Raw genomic sequence first — 20,987 nt, forward strand, 5'->3', positions numbered from 1 at the left:
TATATCAGGAATGAGAATTATGAATCATGATCATACAAAACAAATGAATTTGTTATTATTATTAATATTTAAATGTTATTACCATCATTATAAATTATTTGTTTTTATTATTTTTGATGACATCCTAGATATTGCAAATTAATATTATAATATTACAATATTATACTATTTTACAGGCATATTTAATATTCCGAGATTAAGTGGGATCTTGTTTATTAGACACTGAGATCCTGCTAAAACAATTGTCGTCATTACTATTGCCACTATAATATCTTTATGTACAAGTGTTGGTTGTTTTATTTTTGTATTATTATTATTATTTTTTTTGCCCTATATAGTGTGGTGCATTAAAAGCCAGGGTGTGGAGTGGGCCAGTTAGGAAAGGGCAGTAGCCCCAACCAACAAGCCCTCCCCCAGCTGCCCTAACTAGTGGACTGTGTTGTTGAGGTGTTGGATCCAAAGCTGTGAGATGCTTTAAAAGACGAGGTTTTATGAGTCTGCTGGGCAGGGAGGGGCCTCTCAGCCCAGCAGAACCACATCTCGCCTGCCCTGGTTAACTTCTAAATATATTGAGCAGCAATATCAATGACAACGTTTGCAAGGTCTGTTACTATGTCTCAGTTGTATAATTTCACAGATCTCCAGAAGGAGTAATTCAAGAAATGTTGGTTGTCAACCATCAGCGTAGGTCTTAAAGATAATGGCTTTTAGTTCTCTTTTAAAAAGATATACATTTTTAGCACTTTTTAAATTGTCATCTAGATTATTCCATAGGCTCACACCTCTATGTGTAATGGTCTGTTTTTTCAGGGTGGTGTACCTTTAGATTGAGTGGATTGAGTGTATTTCCCATCTCTGTTATTAAACATTTTTTGGAAATTGCTTGGAAGTAAGTTATGTCTTGCTTTATATACTATTATTAGCGTTTTAAATTTGACGAAATCTTCGAGTTTCAGAATTTGCGATCTAAGGAACAGTGCATTTGTATTGTCCCTGAAACCAGCATGATTCACTATTCTAATGGCTCTTTTTTGAAGCCTATAGACAGTCATCAGCTGGGCCTTGTAGGTGTTACCCCAGACCTCAGTGCAATAGTTCATGTAAGGAAGAACAAGTGCACAGTACAGGATGTGTAGAGTCTAAACTGCGTGTACGAACCCCAGCTCTGACAAACAGCTGAACGAAACACATGCTAATGCTAACAGGTATTTTATGAAAATAGATTAGCAAAAATAAGTTTCACTTTGCCCATCCCTACAGACCAGCACAGTCCTCACGCACAAGCAGGATATTACAGGTTCACTGTAAGGCTTGTGTTGAATGAGCGTGTGTGAATATACAGCTAATGAAGCTAAAGACACAAAATCACATGACCGTGACTGTCTCATCTGTGTCCTTGTTGCAGATGTGACTCAGAGAACCGTTACCAGGGCAACCCGCTCCGAGGAACATGCTACTGTGAGTACACACCTGAGTTCTTCTCCCATCTCCTCTCATACTTTCCCAGTGTTATGTGTCATCATGTGAATCGGGGGCTGACACTTCACAGATCATTACTGATATAAATATAAGGAACAAAATGTATTGCAAGTTTTCTGCCGTTTTATGTTTTGATATAATAACATAAGACATTTATGTCTTTATTTTCAGCGACAAAATTCAAAATAATGGATAGACCCAGATTTGAATGTATGTTTTTCGATGATGCAAATAATTGATTTTTCAGAGGGGACTTTTTCAGAGACTATTTAGTTTTTGAACAAGCTATTTATAATTGAAAAATATCTGTGCAAGTTCAAATTCTTCCTTGATTTTTGGGTTCAAAGGTCAATAAATCAGGCTGGGAAATAGATATTTAATAATCTTTCAAAATATTGTTAAGTCCAGGACTGTAAAGTGTGCAGTCTGTAGCAGTGGAGATGCTGTTGCAATAGTGAAATGGAAACCTCATTAGGGGAAAAATATAACGTCTGCACATGCTCAAGTGCCTTTCTCCAGTCTTTCACTATGTGTCAACCAGGTTGGGGAAGTGTTTTATAGTCTCGTTGATTATTTGGCTGAGCGGGTTCAGACCTGTGCAGAACAGCAGTGGTGAATGTGAGGATTAAACAAGGAGGAGCCGTGTATTATACAGTTTATGTGCTCGACGCACATCGGTGTCATATGGAGATAATGCACGCCAGTTAGCATTCAAATTCTCACTGACCATGGTATAAGCCACATTTGATGGAGATTCAATGGCTCTTAGAGTTCTGTTGACGTTGTATAGGCTCATTCAATGATGATGAAGTGTGTGGCATTGAGTCGTAGGCTTTCTTGTAGGCGTTCAGGCTCTGCAATCTCGAGCAAATGTTCTCTAACAAGTAAAGACTATCTCTCCACCCAGTTACATATTCCATGTTTAACGGCATAATTATTTAAGACACACTACCTGATTGCGCTACAAAGGCACCTGCGTGCCATGTGCACATTGATCATTTTAATTCTACGTGCGAGCAGGTTGACATATGAGAAAAGAAAGTTTTGTTTTTTATGGTCATAAACATTAAATTCTAAAGGAACAAGTTGAAAGTTGTCATTTTTATACTCGTTGTGCATGACGGCACTTTTGGAGTTGTGGTGAATAGGTCTGGGCTTCTAGTACATTGCTGGAGCAAGTAGAAAATACATAATTTTTACATTTTTAAACTCCGGCTAGTCCCTTTAAGGCCACAGGCTGGTATAAGTGGTCACTAGGATACTAAGCACATTACAAGTACCACACTAAAAGCTAAAGAAACAAAAAAAAACTGTATGTTGTTGCACGAAAATGCAAAATAATAAAACATTTAGTTAGTCAGAGGAATGACTTGCATTCAGTAGCTGGATAGTTTGAGATAGTTTCTTTTTACAGTCCGATAGCGTCTGCCTGATGGCAGAAGCTGAAACAGAAGATGTGACGGATATGAAGATTTTTACTTCAAAAATGTCTTCTTTTGTTGGCAGTTTTGGTTGATTTTCTGGGCGCCTTTAAACACTCCCTGCAGGGCATTCTTCTCAGCAGCTGAACTACCTAACTGAAGTACTAAGAGCAGGTGTGAAGGCAGGTTTGAAGGTGCTGAGCCTTTCACCCCTCCCCACCACCCCTCCCTTTTTGTATCGAAGAAAAATTTCCACCGTGCTTTCCGCACGTATTGTGTATCATCCAAAAAATGTGTTATGTGTTAAAGTGTGTGTATGTGCTTAAGACTTGCTTTTACTTTTCTGTAACTTTCGAAAGAAAAGAGTGGTGTGCACTGAATGGGTGCTGCTGCCGGATGCTCTCTCATCGAATGTAATTTCTCCATCTGTGAGATCTATTCAGAACGAGGCAGAAAACCATTAAAGACAGTCGTTGCCACTTCCCTGTTGTAAGAGGGAAGAAGACACGTCTCGGGGTGATGGCTTTCAGTGTTATGAAGAGACTGTGTCTGGTATATTGCTTTGCCAAGTGGTTCACAGGTTCATTTATTTATTTAGATAAACAGGGACAGTGTACAATAAACATTAACCTCAAGGGGAGAGATGCATTGTACCAGGTTATAGCTCAAGTGCTAATTTCCACCTGTAGTCCCTGGGCAGGCTGATGTTATAGTAAAATACATAAAAACATCATGCATACATGGATAATGGCATTTACATCGACCAAGTTCATAATAGTAAAAGCAAATCTTCGCATACATACAGATAAAACACACACACATACATCCGTCACATGTGGGTGCCAGTTTGATTTGACGAGAGCCAGGCGTGAGAACATGTAAGAGTTTGTGCTTGGTATCAGCTCTGTAGGAACTTATTCCACTGATGAGTGGCCGCTCAGAAAAAACTGAGTTTCCAAGTGCTGTCTTTCGTTTAGGGATCCTGCATTCGCCTCGCACTGTAGATCTAGTTATTCGAGCTGTTGTGTCTGAGGCCAGAGAGATGAACTCTTTTAGTGGAGGAGCAGCGGTGTCATGGAGGATCTTATATATCAAACACAGACTTGTGTGGATTATCACATTTTCAAAGCTGAGAAATGTGTGTTTCACGAGGATATGACAGTGATGGAATCGTCTGCCTTTCTTATCGTGAATCTTTAGAGACCTTTTATATAATGACTCAAGTGGCCTGAGGGCAGATTTACAAGCCTGTGACCAACTTGTCATACAGTAAAAAAAAAAGTGGAACAATCATTGCATTTAGGTCGGCTGCTGAGGCCTCGATTGTAAGGGAATTTCGAATGTGTCCGAACTGTGCCATATTAAATTTGATTGTATTTGATCAGTTTTTATGTGCTTTTTAAAGCCTAAATTTGGTTCCAATATGACACCTAAATATTTTACCTGCTCTGGATTTGTCCATCAATTAAGATTTTCAGGCAATATTGTATTTTATGTCGACATTGAAACAGTCTTATCTAAATTTATGGTGAGGCATGAGTTTTTCAGCCACTAAGAAACTTTCTTCATCTCATTGGTCAGTTTTTGAGCGACTTCTTCTGCAGTTTTGCCATGTGCATATAGCACTGTGTCGTCAGCATACATAATATTTTTTCTCTTACAGACAGTTGGCAGGTCATTTATGTATAGTGTAAACAGCAGGGGGCCCAGAATGGAACCTTGTGGCACTCCCACATCGCAAGGTCTTAAAGATGATTTTTTATTGTCAACCGCAACACATTGTTGTCTGTCATTAAGGTAAGATTGAATCCATGCTATTGCGTTTGAGTCAAGAGAAAAAAGAGATAGTTTGCTAATGAGAAGCTGGTGATTAACTGTATCGAAGGCCTTTCTCAAGTCCAGAAAGTCCGCCCCCACCACACCACAAACATCAAGACTAGATTTGATGTCTTCTAGTAAGTAGCAACATGCAGACTCTGTGGAGTATCTTTTCCTGAACCCAAACTGGCAGGGATGTAATGCATCAATGTGGTCGATATGCTCCACTAGCTGCTCTGCCACCACCTTCTCAAAGAAAAAAATGTGCTTTTGCTTTTCGAAGCAGAATGGTAACTTTATTTCTCAGAGATTTATAGATGTAATGATCAGTGGTTAATTTAGTTTTAAGAGAAACCTTGAGAGTTTTATCCCTCCGTTCCATTATGTCCCAGAGAGTGTCATTAAACCATGGGAGCCTCATTTTATTTGATTTTCTATGTTTGAGCTGTGTATTTTTATCAATATATTTATCAAAATACACAGCTCAAACATATGGTTTATGCATGACAGGCGTCTGAAGAGGAGCCTGGTAGTGTGTTGCTTCAGTTTAAAGAGCTGCACAGCTCAGGCTTTTGGGGTGGAGTCCGGATCCGACAATATGCCAGCCCCCTCACATTTTGACAGTTGTATGGATCTTTTTCTGTTCCCAGATGTGGGGGACCTAAACCAGGCTGCTTTTGCCAGGCCCATAGATCCATTAAAACCTCTGTTAGCTGCAGACGGCTTTCTGCCATGCAGGATCGTGAACATTTTGGCTGTGCTGCCCTTCCATAAGAGGACCAGTCCATCCAGTTCTCTGTTATGGGAAACTACATGTCCCTCCAGAGGCAGCAGAATGGTGGATGCACTGTTGGCTAACGTGCATAGAATCACTGACCATTCCTTGTCTATACTGACCTTGTATAACCGCCTGCTTGTACGTGAGTTGGAGGGAGGTCAGGGTTTAGAGCAGCTGACTAAAGAATTGCAGTTTGTCGCCTATATTATGGTTCAGCTTATGAAGGACAAGTATTGGTCTCTCCGGATGGCCAGGCGACTTGGCTCTCCCAGTCATCACTGCAGCCAGAGGATCAGAGAAGCTTGTTAAAACAGCCAGTTGACTCAAAGCCATGTGTGGTCCTTGTGGTAACCCTATGTTGCAGTAGGCCCAGTAAGTGTCAGTGGTCTAAAGAGCTTAGCACTTGAATATTTGCACTAGAACCTATTTTGATACAATACAGCAGATAGTGGAATTCAGCTTTAAGGATTTTTGCTTGTCAGCAAAATCATATTTAAAAAAAGAATAGATCTTGCATTTCTTTTTCAGCGCATTCAGTGTATCGAATCGAATCGTGACCTTCATATCATAATACATATCGAATCGTGACAAAAGTGAATCGTTGCATTACTAATTAAGACTAAATTACTGAAGGCATGCATTTATGAAGGAACACAAATTCTTAATTTCTTTTGCTTTGATTACGGCTTTGCACTTTTGACATTGTCTCAATGGGTTTCATGATGTCATCTCTAGAAATGGTTATCACTTCACAGACTGTTAAACCATTTCCGATTGCCACCTTATGAAGTGCACTGAGAAAATGCCAAGAATAAAGGGAGGCCATTTTGAAGAATTTAAAATATAAAACATACACAGGGATATTCTGTCTCAACAGATAACAGGTTCCCACATGTGTCTAGAGTCTTTGGTAAACACACTCACACACACGTACTTGCCTGTATTAATATTCTGAGGTGGAATAGAGTTCAAGTCCTGTCAATGTCAATAGCCCTCTGTGTGAGTGGGCTATCATTGTTTGGATGATGGACGCTCAAAGGACGCAGCAATCACTGTGGTAAGGACACACAGCACCGGGCGCCACGGGAAAATATGCTTCTGATCAACAACAACACACTGAGAGAGCATTGTGTTTAAATAATAATAGCTTTGGACACAAAAGAATACAATAATGTTTGTTATCGACCATCTGCTGGGGAGAAACAAGGCCTGCCTTGAGTGTTAAATACAAATAAAGAATGGGAGTTGAATTCATTTCCATAACACTTTCACAGATCTACAGTAGGTCAAAAAGCGCATCGCAAGAGACTGTTCTTTATTCACTCCATGCTTAGTGGTGGCTAAGCAGCAAAGCCAAGACTGACCCACATTCATACACATGAAAGGTGGTAAAGTGTCATGCCCAAGGACACAAAGTGTCACCAGTCCAAGCTAGACTCGAAAGGCCAACCTTTTAGATGTGAAAGTGCTAACCACTGAGCCCCTGTCTCCACAGAATAAAGGCTTTACCAGTGATTGTCACACTTTAAGTACCACCTCATAAAATACTTGGCCTTTCTAGAACCAGCTCGGCCTGGAACACGATCAAATCAGGGCTATCAGGTCCACCAAGGGTCCTGACTTGGACGAAAGCTTGGGAATGGGATGATATACTTTTGTCACAATACAAACCCTATCACGAAACATAACAGCAGATATAGTACGGATCGCCATACAGACTATAGTATACAATCAGGATTTTTGTCCAGAATGAATAGAAAAAGAAAGCATTGTGGATTTCCAAAACTTTTGAACCAATTGTTGGTTAATGATAGACTTCATGGGCCCGATCTTATGTTTCAAGATCGGGCCCATATTAGCATGTACTCACTCTATGTTAATGTGAAGGACGCTTACACCTCCGCCCCCTCCCCCCGCTCGTACACTCAGTCCACAATCTCGTCTACCTGAGACCGCAAGACACACCCAATGTGCGAAGGGAACCAGCACAAAAGAGGTCTGTGGAAGTGTGGAGTGAAGAGGCTGAAGAGAGACTGAGAGACTGTTTCATGACCACAGACTGGAACGTGATCTGCAGCTCTCATGGAGACGATATCAACGTCCTGAACCACTGCATCACAGACTACATCAACGTCTGTGTGGAAAACACTGTACAGACCCGGAAGGTACGGTGGTTCTCCAACAACCACCACTGGGTGACCCCTGAGTTTTAAGCCCTCCTGAACTAGAAGGAAAGGGCCAGAGGGGAGCAGAGGAGAATCCAGCACAAGTACAGTGGAGGATCAGGAAGACAAAGAAGGACTATGGGGAGAAGCTGGAGCAGAAGCTGGAGCAGAAGCTGGCCCAGGGCAACGCATGGGACGTGTGGAGGGACTGAAGAACATCTCCCGACATGGACAGAGTGCCAGAGGGACAGCTCATGGAGACAAGCGCGGGGCGGATGAACTCAACGAACATTTCAACCGTTTGGGCGGGTCAAAAAATGCCAGTCGCGGCCACTCTTTGCCACCCATTCATTGAATTCAGTCACATCTTATTCCATCATCTTTACAGCAGGTTTTTGCCCTAAATATACGGCGGATTTTCATAAAACAAGCAGCGTTTTGCAGCTTGTGATCCAGAGAACGCTTTTGTGGAGCTCATGTCTCCTATTTTCCACAGTATGTGTGACTGTGTGTGACTTGGCGTTACCTCTGCTCTCTTCCTCTCTTCCTCCTGCCCAGCGCTCTGCAGAGAGAGAGCGCGCACGAGGGGATGACACGCCGGTGTTAGAGAATTAACAATGGTGTTGGAGAGGATAGATGAAGAATAGGCAGCAGTCTGCACAGGAGATGTTTATTTACCATCAGTGCGGGACACGGAGACATGAACTGGAGACATTGAGCTAGTCCTACCATTCAAGTCTGTCTATGCTTCCACAGAAAAGGGATAAATACCCTCTCAGAGCGTCACACTGATACACAAGCAAACATTCAGTGGCTGAGAGTCTGAGCACCACAGTCAAGGCTATGACAGAGATAGTACGACTGTACTGCCTGACCCAGTATGATAAATAGTGATTTAATGTTATCCTCTAGCAGCCGGTACTGTTCATATTGGTCATGTGTGTAACACATATTTTTTAATGGTTGCGGGCGCGGGACGGGTTAGAACCTGCTTCAAATGCGGGACCCGCGGGCTGAAAAAAACGCTAACCCATGCATTACTAGTCTATATTGTCGGTACACCGTGGCTCTGTGCATTGTTGCACCCCCACTATATCTACAATGCCACAAACACATTTAAGGCCTTTAACAATTGGTTTAAAGACTTCTAATGCACTGAAAGAAATAACTATTAACATTTACTTAGAAAAATAATGTAAGTGTGTAAGTATTTGTATGATGATATTTGAATTAAATTTTATTACTCTAAATCAAGTAAAACTCTCTTGCCTTTATCAAGTAAAACCTAAATGATATTTGTAAATACATCTTGAAATGCCTTGAAATAATGATGTACAGTGTATGTGATATTTTGGATATTTCTGTGTGTGTGTCATAGAAATACTGAGTAACTTTTATGTGTGCTGATCACATACAAAAATGGATTACTTTATTATATGCTATTTATATGTTATCTGTTGCATCAGTTTATTTATTCTTATTACAAAAATAATCAACCCTCGTGTGGTCTTTGATTATTTTGACCCGCTGTTATGTTCCGGGCATTTGGATGCAAGGTGACACAAAGGGGGCGCCCTTCAAACCTTCTCAGTGTAAATGTGAACGTCATTATTTCACATACGATTTATTTACAAATATCATTTAGGTTTTACTTGACAAAGGCAAGAGAGTTTTACTTGATTTAGAGTAATACAATTTATTTATTTCAGTGTGCTTTTTAATGCCCTACAGAGCCCCTGGGACGGGTCCTAATTATCCACTCATGTTGCAAATGGAGTACTTAATACGTGTCCAGTAGATGTGGCTCTTATGTGGCCGCATCCCACTTCTATGCACTCGGGAAATGATCTCTCCATGTGTACGCACATGGAGAGATCCTACCACTCGACTGCACCAAATCTTTTACGACCCACATTTGTGAACATGTTCTATCTGCAAATCAAAATCCAAACAGTGTTTTATGTCCCTTTTACCGTGTGTTTGCTCTGCCGCTTGCTCCACTCCTCCGCGTCCTGTCCTTTCTCTGTGTTATCTTTACAGCCGTCGCCGCATCAGCCTAAGTTTGTTTGAACAAGACTCTCCAGCTGCCCACGCACACTCGAGCGCGCTCGCCGGGGGGAAGAGCGGCTATAAATGTGAGCCTTAAAAGCCATCTATTTCCTTGTACTTTGTGGAACACAGGCGGCGGGGGTCAATATTATCTTCAAATGTCAATGGAAGGAAAGTGCTCATAAAAGTCTGCGTCTTGATAGGTCCAAATGACAGCCGCATTAGCAGAGATGGGGACAGGGGGAGTCGGGTGATATGAAAAAATGTGATGGCAGAAAAGAAAGCAAAGAACAGAAGAAGCCAGGCCTTGAAAGAATGCAGCTGTTGTTCTGGGGAGAAGCTCAGCAGGAGGATGCAAAAGTTTAGTGACTCGTAAAGTTTGTGACTAAAATAAATGATGCAGATGTTGAGGAAGGAGTTGTTTTGAAAGGATGTATAAAGGAGATGCTTAAAAAAGTTGCATCTCCTTTATACAAGGGGCATCAGAATTTAAAAATCTCAAGTAAATAAAGTCTGTAACAAAGCCAAATTCAACATCTCAAACTTGCAGTTCACCAGGTCACAACTATCTCCGCAGGCAGTAATAATACATTCCATGGTCCTATCTCAAATAAACTACAGTACTGTTAAACAACTTGGTCTCAGCCAAACGAACAACACTAAAGCCCATAAAATAACTTTACAAACAGACAATAAAATACTGGACAGTGTCATCACTGCAACATCCAAGCACCAACGTATGTACGTATTCAAACCTCTGTCTTATACACAACACAATTCATGATGAGTCATCTCCTCCACTCACTTTGTCAGCAACAGCGTCACTCTCACAGCAGGTGACTGGATGGGCAGATTGAGGAAACTGAGTAGTTCCTCTGAGAAAAAGTGCATTCAGTAAAAAGGCGAGATCATCAGAGAGCTGTCCATGAAAATACTGTTGAAAAAACATCTGGCCAACTGGTTACTACACAGCTAGTGTCCCAGTGTTCACTTGACACTGTATGTGTGTATATGTATATATGAGTCCAACTTTCTCTGTGTCAATGTTATAAATATACTTTATACAAGAGTGGCAGAATTTAATGCTTCCATCCAGCAGGATGAATTCCTGTCTAAAGCAGAATCTCCATGACTTCCTTCTTCATCTGTCGGTCTGTGACAGACTGAAGTGCAACAAGGGCCTTAGCGTTTCAACACGTACCAACATGGTAGAGTGTACTTAAGTGGAGCAAAGAGCAACTGCAGTTGATATTTGCATTTCTAATAAACAGCAAAGGCCAGAGCAAACTTAGTGCATGGATCCTCATGAATATGCAAACCAAGGCAATGTTGCCACAATGCGCCAGGGCCTGAAGTCGGCTGACTCAGTTTCCCACAAACTAAAGAAGAATATTTTTTTCACTAGTGCCTGAAGGTGTAGGGAGGGGTCACCAATGTGGTGCCCGTGCTCACCCAGGTGCCCTTTGGGGCATGCCCAGTAGTAAGATGTAAAACACTGAATACTCTTGAAATTGATTCTTAAAAATACAGTTATTTCTGCTCTTGTGACTCAGTACGACTTTAAAATAAAGCTTTTTTAAGTCTTTTAGGATTTGTTTTTAACTGGTAGCTCTCAAACAACGTAAAGCTCTTGAAAAGAAGTCAGCTGTGCATAATGAATAATCTGTATTTTACATCACATGACAGTGATGGTGATTGAACCCGAGAACGTCTTTCTTTGAGTGCACTTTTTCACCATGTTTTCTTCAGTTTAAAACACTGATATCTTAAATAGTAACAAAATATAATCAAAATAGTTAATAATAATTTACAGAAGACTCTTATGTACCGGCTTTTCTCTGAAATGATAAAATGATAAAACTGTCACAAAAGTGAAACTTAATTCTGGTCACACCTGGATTTTTTAAAAAGACTGTGACACACCTGCCCACGGCTATTGTTGAGACCACCAGTGACGGACACACCAGCGTGTTCACCAGCGTGTTCACCAGCGTGTTCACCAGCGTGTTCACCAGCGTGTTCACCAGCGTGTTCACCAGCCTGTTCACCAGCGTGTTCACCAGCGTGTTCACCAGCGTGTTCACCAGCGTGTTCACCAGCCTGTTCACCAGCGTGTTCACCAGCGTGTTCACCAGCGTGTTCACCAGCCTGTTCACCAGCCTGTTCACCAGCCTGTTCACCAGCGTGTTCACCAGCGTGTTCACCAGCGTGTTCACCAGCCTGTTCACCAGCGTGTTCACCAGCCTGTTCACCAGCCTGTTCACCAGCGTGTTCACCAGCGTGTTCACCAGCCTGTTCACCAGCCTGTTCACCAGCGTGTTCACCAGCGTGTTCACCAGCCTGTTCACCAGCGTGTTCACCAGCCTGTTCACCAGCCTGTTCACCAGCGTGTTCACCAGCCTGTTCACCAGCCTGTTCACCAACCTGTTCATCAGCGTGTTCACCAGCGTGTTCACCAGCGTGTTCACCAGCGTGTTCACCAGTGTGTTCACCAGCCTGTTCACCAGCCTGTTCACCAGCGTGTTCACCAGCGTGTTCACCAGCCTGTTCACCAGCCTGTTCACCAGCGTGTTCACCAGCGTGTTCACCAGCCTGTTCACCAGCCTGTTCACCAGCGTGTTCACCAGCCTGTTCACCAGCCTGTTCACCAACCTGTTCATCAGCGTGTTCACCAGCCTGTTCACCAGCCTGTTCACCAGCGTGTTCACCAGCGTGTTCCTCCTTTTGTCTGTGACAGTATGTTTCGTGTGGAGTTAAGAGCTGATGTTGATGCTGTGTTTGTGTGTTCTGCAGAGCAAGAACCTGCTGGAAATCTGTTTGTACTGAGCCAGGCCCAATTTTGTTTTAAATCTTTCCTGCTTAAAGGAATAGGCCACCGTTTTTACATATTAAAATATGTTCTTACCTCACTTTAGTCGAGTTAATATATCCCCGTCTGGTCTTTGTCCGCGCGCTCTGTCACGCAAACGGAGCACATACGCAGCCTCTCCCAGTTGTCACATAGCTCCGAAAAAGCTCACGATAGAAGCTACCAAGCTCTTCCACGTGTTCCCTATTTAAATAAAGTTACGTGAAGTGTTTTCATGCGAAGTATATTTACACAGAAATGTAACATGTCGATTTTATAAGCAAATAAAAAGGGGGACTATATTGTGAGGCGTAATGATACGAGGAGCAAAGCGTCCGCGTAGTAACTCCTAAAGACTTCCCCCGCTCACTTCCGTCAATAACCTTTAGGAGTTACTGCGCAGACGTTTTACTCCTCGTATCATTACGCCTCACAATATAGTCCCCCTTTTTATTTGCTTATAAAATCGACATGTTACATTTCTGTGTAAATATACTTCGCATGAAAACACTTCACGTAACTTTATTTAAATAGGGAACACGTGGAAGAGCTTGGTAGCTTCTATCGTGAGCTTTTTCGGAGCTATGTGACAACTGGGAGAGGCTGCGTATGTGCTCCGTTTGCGTGACAGAGCGCGCGGACAAAGACCAGACGGGGATATATTAACTCGACTAAAGTGAGGTAAGAACATATTTTAGTATGTAAAAACGGTGGCCTATTCCTTTAATAAACATACTACTGTTGTTATCAAGGGTTTGCCGTGTCTTCCAGCGAGTAAAAACATCTTGGATGTTCTGTCCCTCCTTCTGGGCTTGTAGTTTCCTTGTTCAGAATCATGTGGTTAACATAAAGCAGAGCACGTCACAGTCAGAGCATGGCACTGTGTCAAAACCCTCCGTAGTTCAAATGTTATCACTTGTGACTGTTCGCCAGAAAAGGCTTCTTAGCGGGAGCAGAAATGTTGTGGAAAACTGCCAAAGTCTTATTCTGCGCAGATGCTGAAGCCGTAAACTGAATAAAAACATGTGCGAGTATTTCATCTCTTCCTTTTGCACTTCACAGCCTGTGACAATCCAATAATATTATCGTCATTAAATCCCTTTTGTGTCAGCAAACTCTGGCCCGAAGCCGTCAAAAGTGTTTTTCAGTTAATTCTCATCATATAATAGAAGTGTCTTGGCGTACGCAGAGATACTGTTGGAGAAGTCAAAGTTTTACACAGAGATCCCATTAGCTATAAACCAAATGGCCTCATGAACTTTTCTCCCACGTTGCAATCTTCTGTCATGGGTAAGGCTGGTGACCGTTAAATGAGACCAGGATATCAGGAGAATGTAATGAAGTATGGAAAGCAAGTACAGAAAAATAAGATATATTTAGAGACCAAGTTTTTCAAATAAATGATACAAATATAAAAGAAATGGTCTTTTATGGATTAAATTAACATTATTGTTTTGTTTTCTGGTTCTAGATGATAAATATTTTAGTATAAGTATCGAAAAAAGCATAATTCCGGTATCTGAATCGAAAAGCAAGTGTTGTTGAAGCATCAATATCGAAAGAAAAGTAACAGTACCCAGCCCTCTGGGACACCCCCGTCATCCACTGTGAGCTGAGTTCTGACAGTGTCCCCAAAAAACGATGTTTAAACCAAGCTTTGTAGTCCTTTTGAACGTGTTTTCAAATAAATACGTTTTTAATATACCAGAATATTTTGATTGAATCTGAATTTTACAGTTTGCCTTGTGACTGTGTAACCTGGCTAGAGCCAGACTGCTGTGTGCGCTCGAATCATTTCGAACTGCACAGCAGCCTGGGGACCATGGCCGGAATTTTCGCAACCAATCACAGAACGAGGAGGGACGGCAAGATGATGACGAGCTATTCAATATACCGAAGCTTGTAGTTTATTTACGGATTTAAAAAAAAAGAAGTCTATTTACGGATCCAACATGACAGCAGACGCAACGCTATTTTTCGATCAAGCTTCAGGCCGTGTTCTAAATAGTTTAGCTCGAAAGTTCACAGCGGGTACGTCATACGTCATCTCATACGATGCTCCGTGCAGACGCATGATAGACATTCGTAGCGCCCAATAAACGGCTATGGACGATCGTAAACCACACCTCTCCTACGAGAAAATGAATTGGTGGTCCCCAGACTAAATATCAGCCTGGCGTTAGCCAGGCTAGTGACTGTGGGCATTTCAAATATTAGCATGTACCAGCTCATGTTTTGTGGGAACACGTCAGCTTCAAGTTTCGATTATCCGCTTGATTTGATTTATTGGATAATATTTACTAAATTTGATCATTAAAGATTTCAGGATTTTCAAAAGATTGACATTTGAAAGTAAGTAGGATACACATTCAGTGTTTTGAATAATCCTACCTTAGATGTGGAAGGCATTCTGAACCTATGCCCCTCACACGTTCGAAGTGTCTTGCCCAAGGACATCGCAAACATTTCTACCATCCTATTGTGGCAACTTGTTTATACCTGGAGGGAACACAATTTTACTTTCATTTGACTAAACTCATTTTTTAAGGCTCTTGGTATTTTCCATCGTATAATCCGTGTCTGCGCAAGTTTCAAAACGGCTCCAATCAGCGCAGATCCCAAACTCGCTGTTGGATTTACAAATTGATGCGTGAATTTGTGCCAAACAAATCCTCACAAATGGGACAAACCCAATTACGGTAAAGCCGGTGTGTTCCCGCGTCCGCTCAGTCTGCGGGATTAGCTCTGTCAGAACAGGCTGCGTGGGTCACGTGAGCTAATTACTGCTCCGGCGGAGAAATCCCGCCATCCAGTCTCTGAGACCAGTTTACACCAGCAACTTCTCCATGCAGACTCATGGCATACACTGTACACTGCAGCTTTTTTATGTCTGGACATACGCAAGGCCTGTGTTAACATGCACAGTATAGGCTCTTTCTCTTGCAGCTTACTGAGGGACTCCACTGTGGTCATGCACCGCTCCTGACACGTTCATTATTGTTACATTATCGGAAACTTTTTTTTTTTTTTTGTTACCTAATCCAAAATGGTCTATGTTATCTTATTCAAAACAGTTTTGAGTTACCTTACCTAAAATGGTTTATTTACCTTTCCAGCACGGTTTGAGTTGCCTAATCCAATATGGTTAAAGTTACCTTATCTAATACGGTATACTACCTAATCCAAAATGGTATGACTCTAAATAGACTCAATAAGCGCTTCCGGTCAAAGGTCAATCGGGATAAATGCGCCATCTCCCAGTGCTCCAATGTAAAATATGCATCAATAAAGATTATTTACAGGCATCATAACAGTGGTACATTAACAAGTCATTAAAAAAATTAAATGTCGACTTATTGGGTGAAAATTACACACTATATATAAATTGTAATATAAAAAAGCAAGTAAGTTATCTTACTACATGAACATGTTTTCTCTCAGCATTGTATGGGGGGAGGAGGAATTACGATTACGATGATTGTGTATGAAGGAAAGGCTAAATGGCAAATGCCTAGAAGTTGAATAAAGTCATGCAGCAAAGGAAACAATAAACATACCCTGCAAAACATGTGCAACAGCACCTTCTATGTGCCCTGTTCAACATACTTCATGTGTAATTTGTTGGATCTTTTCTGAAAACGCACTCTGTTTTCAAGAAACTGTACTTCGTAATTGGCACTGAAGTAAAACATTTCCCTCACCATCCAGATGTGCAGAAACTGAAAGCTTTACCTTGTTAATAATCCGACACAATCACAATCGTGCAACATGGAACATAAAACATAGATAAATAACAAACTATAAAAACTTTTAAACTTCAAGGGCATGCATAAAGTAGATCAAAAATATAATGTAATAAAAAAGTCCCTCAAGTCCCAGTGCGGACCTTTGTAAAGTGGCTCTACACTTCCAGACTCACAGCAAAGTCTGTCGCGGACATGATGCTATTTTCATCGATGTCACGGCACAAGCACATCGTAGGTGCAGCAGCAAACTCCATCCATCTCCCCGACCCGTTTCACTGAAGGAATTTTCAAGGATCTGCAAAAGTTTCTCCGTCTTGTGTCCTCTTTGTAGCCGCTTAGCGATAGCCCGCGTTTCCACACATTCATCGTCTAAAAACATGGCGACTCAGCTCTGGTTCCTCCACCTGAGCCTCTGACTCAGTTTAGTAAGTTTGAACATCATACAGACATAAAACAAATCATTTAAACTACATTTATCTGCACTCTCTCGTCTGCAGCGCTGTTAAAATATACGTCCGATTGACCTCTGAGGGATCCCATAATTCATTGTGCCAATTGAGATTGCGATTTCGCTCATTGGTTTAAGTTCATTAAAGGGACTCTATGACCACTCCCAGTCAGAGCAAAGAGCAGAATTAATGAGGGAAAGTATCTACAACAAAGGCCACAAAGTGTCTTAATGGAGATGTTTATGGTTAGCCTTTATGAAGAGGCAAACTCAGAACACTCTTTGGAAACGTCTACTACTTTTACTACTAAGTCATTAATGGATTTGTCGGACAACAATAGGGCCTGTTTAATTGTATTACATTCTAAGTGTTTGTAGTAAACCTAATTTAAACTGTTACTTGCTCTTGATCAGGGGGTTAGGGTTAGGTTTCGGTGTAGGGCTCGGGCTATGGTCATGAGGTTTAGGGCTAGGAACAACAAATAGTTTTAGAAACGAGAATTCTTGGCTTTCAAATGAGGTGTCACACTGGCATACAGTCTGTAAACTCTCCTGTCAATATGCTTGAATATTTGGATATGCATGATTGCTAACCCTAAACTGTCCAGGTAACAGGTTAAGGGGGAGGCCGAGAGGGAGGGTTAGGGGACAAAAAGACAATAGTGTAAGATGCTGTTCTACACTGAGCTGGAGATGCTGTTGTGCTGTGTCAATATAATCTTTATTCAGATCTCACAGTTTCTGAGTGCAGCATTTTCAATATGCTAATCCAGACTTTGTGAATTAAAGAGAACAACGCATTTTATATTTTGTCGCTCAGGATGTCGAAAATGTTTTCACAATAGCTGAAACCCCACAATTCACGCTCCCCATCTCCCCATCCAAATTGTGCACAGCAAATTGGTGGGCTTCACAGATGGCTGATCGCATTACTGTCGCATACGAGCCGATTCTGCCTATATGAAACAATAACCCTGTGTGAGAAAAACACATCCAAAAACATAATAACCTCATGCTCCTGCAAGCTGTCGCCAATCGAATTCCCCCAAACAAGCGTGAACTTGGACAATGTCACTTTGTCCCCGTGTAAGGCGCCCGCTTTCATTAAATGCTTGTTAACAACTCATTATTTGCCATTGGCCACAGCTCGCAGACGCAGCAGCGGGAAGTGAGCGGGGGGCGGTCTGGAAACACAAGGGCGACAGATTGTATACGAGCCCGGAGCAGAGGTCACGGAGACGGGGTAATGCAAAAGATGAGGGCACCTGACCCGCCGGGATGGAAGTGATAAACAACAAAGCGATTATGGATAGCAGCGCGGGGCAGGAATCTCATAATGGAATGTGATATGGGCTGGATAATACACAATCTATAGCAGTGTGGGAGCGCAGAGAAAGCAAGGTTAACTCTGCCGGGAATGTTCGATGGGAGCAACATGTAGACTGGAAGTGGACGCTCAAAACCATATGCTTCAATTTCCCCTACCACTAAAAACATGTACATTAGGCTAGGATGAATGAGAGTGTGGTGTGCGTACGAATCTCAAATGCATTTATTAATGGGGGGGTATTGTGCAAAATGGACTTTTTCAAGCTTTGCATCGTGTTATTATGTAATTCCCTCATTAAAAACATGCCTGAAGTGTTGCCTTGGCACGTTCACGTATTTTTGAGTAATCTGTAAAAACTCTGATGACGGCCATTTTAGGGATAGGTTTGCCTGAGTCCTCCTAGGAACGCCCCCACCTCCTGGAGACGCCTCCGCCCTCCGAGCTTTCGTCACCAGCCGAGTAACCAACCACTGCTCCTCAGCAGAACCCCCTCCCCACACAGGCAGCGTGTGGAGGGGCCGTGTCGGAAAGGGTCAGAGGTTCTTAAAGAGACAGAGGCCTATTTCAAGACATTTGCTACAGCCATTTTGAGAGAGCAATTTTATACAAGGCAGTTATTCTAATTTACTGCATTTACAGACCAACAGAAGGTTTCGTCATCATTGTCGTGTGCTATAGACTGGTGCTATGTGATTGAAAAAAGCATAATACTCTTTAACATGCCCTGTCCCACTCAAATAGAGAAATGACGATGCACAGGTGTTCGACTTGCCTTGAGACTGTGGAGATGTTGAACAACTGCTACTCTCATGCGTGATCGCCCACTTTTTGATCTAATGGGACCCAGCCTATGAAGAAGCTAAATGTTTTGTGGTGAAATGTTTGTAAAATAAATGTCTTCATTAATGAATTAGTTATTTGCCGATATTTTACCAAACAACAAGACAAGTTATACAGCATTCAAACAAAAATGATAAGCAATAAGCTAGCCATACATTTTCTCAAAACAAAACTTAAAAGTGGGTCAAGGTCAGATTTATTTATAAAGCACATTAACAAAACTGTCATCACTGCCCCAAAGTGCTGTACAGGTACAGAGTTCATTAACCTCTTACCACTCGCCTAAACCAAATGCATTCTGTCCTCTTTGGCTATTATATAGGCCTGTGTAACACCTCATTTGAAAGCTAAGACCCACAAAACAGATCTTTTTCCTTGCGTTGTTGCTGTGTTGTGTCTCCTTTTTTATGTTTTTTTTATTGTCTCTTTTTTTTTTTTTTTTCACTTTTTGTTGAATTTTTGTTATTTTTTGTTGAGTTTTTGTTACATTTTTGTTGAATTTTTGTCACATTTTTGTTGAATTTTTGTCACATTTTGGTTGAGTTTTTGTCACATTTTTGTTGAACTTTTGTCACATTTTTGTTGCATTTACATCCTTGTCTCCTCATTTTTTGGGGCTGTTTTGGTGCTTTTTTCCCAAGCAGCTTTTTGATTAGGGTAAAGCCAAAGTGGGAGTTAAGAGGGTAAACAAAACTACAATAAACACAACATGAGGTGAAAAATACTAAAATAGAACGAAATAAGTTCCGATTTAAACTCTGGCCATGTAACAAAAAGAACAGTGTCAGTCTCAGATGGAAGTGATTTTGTGGTATGGAAATTGCATCACTTAATAGTTCGACAACAAACATTTGGCAATGTGCTCTGCGGCCCTACAATACACCACATAAAATCACAGTTGTTTCTCAACCAATCACATCTCAGGACAATCACACAAATGCACACACAAACCAGCTGTTTCAAGTACCACCTCAGAAATGTACGACCAGGCCTTGAGCAGCAGTGTGCATCTGCGGAAGCCGAGATTCAAACTGCCACCCTCTCGCCAACCCACTTAACCATCTGAGCCACATGGTATGTCTAAAACATGAAGAAAACATGTGGGATCCACACAACTGCTTTTGAATATAGCTCCCCAAGTAGTGATGTTTCGGGCACCAAGAACGTCTTCAGACAACTAAAAACACGCCTGTACATATACAGAGAAGTTGATTACATGGGTCATGTGGTATGATGCGTCACATGATGCAAGACAAGTCACATGATCAAAGTCCAAAAGAAATAGTACAAGGACAAGAGCTGTACACGTCCTTGAGACAGTAGAAAAAGTCATGTGTAGGCTCACATAGGTGAAGCAAGTCGATTAACACCACAAACATGAACGTACACAAATGTACAATATTTACATTCATATGAGCACTGATACTGTGTTGGAACATGTCTAAGCCATGTCTAACAGTCCAAACACTTGACATAAACATGATGTGGCAGGCGGTTGAAGCCTCTTTCATTTATTGTGGCACAACATTTTATCGACAGTAAAGATCAATAAATCCTAGACCAGAAAACTTAGTAACTAACATGGGTAGTCTGTAAGATTGCCCGTCCTTCATGAATGTCACACTGAATATAAAAAAATTCTCTTTTGAATCGGCGACCCTTGGCATTATAATGGCTTCTCTTCGTGATGGAATAGGGTCCTCCTCATCCTGCTGCCTGCTCTCAGAGGTTTTTCTTTCTGATCATGTGCTGTCATGGAGTCTTCACAGTTAAAATGGCGCATATACGAATCACCAACCAGTTACTCGGAACCTACCTTCAACCCTTTCCAGGCAGCTCCCCAAAGGATTTCTATAGTTCCACATGCCCCATGACTCATATTCGAGATGTGGTTTCTGTTTGTTGTTTGGAGCATTTTCTATTTAAATACTGTACTAGCTGTGACCTCTGTGGCTCTGCATTTCATGTACTGAGCTTAGGAGTTAATACACAATTAAACCAATGGCTGTGTCCGAATGTCCACCCTAGTCCCTAACGCCTCATTTACTTATATAGTCGAGCAGTG

The 20,987-nt window shown here is 41.6% G+C and overlaps 1 protein-coding gene across 1 annotated transcript in view; it reads left to right on the forward strand.

Annotated features, from left to right (window-relative positions):
- atrnl1a (attractin-like 1a) overlaps positions 1–20,987 on the forward strand; it is a gene marked incomplete at both ends in the record, with an annotated part of 698,456 nt that overhangs the window by 399,904 nt on the left and 277,565 nt on the right. Inside the window, one exon of the mRNA XM_079559364.1 lies at positions 1,406–1,458. Coding sequence (XP_079415490.1) covers positions 1,406–1,458 — 53 coding nt within the window. The remainder of the gene's footprint in view (positions 1–1,405; positions 1,459–20,987) is intronic.

This window comes from Gobius niger (assembly GCF_951799975.1).
Source record: "Gobius niger genome assembly, chromosome: 7".
Classification (NCBI taxonomy): Eukaryota; Metazoa; Chordata; class Actinopteri; order Gobiiformes; family Gobiidae; genus Gobius; species Gobius niger.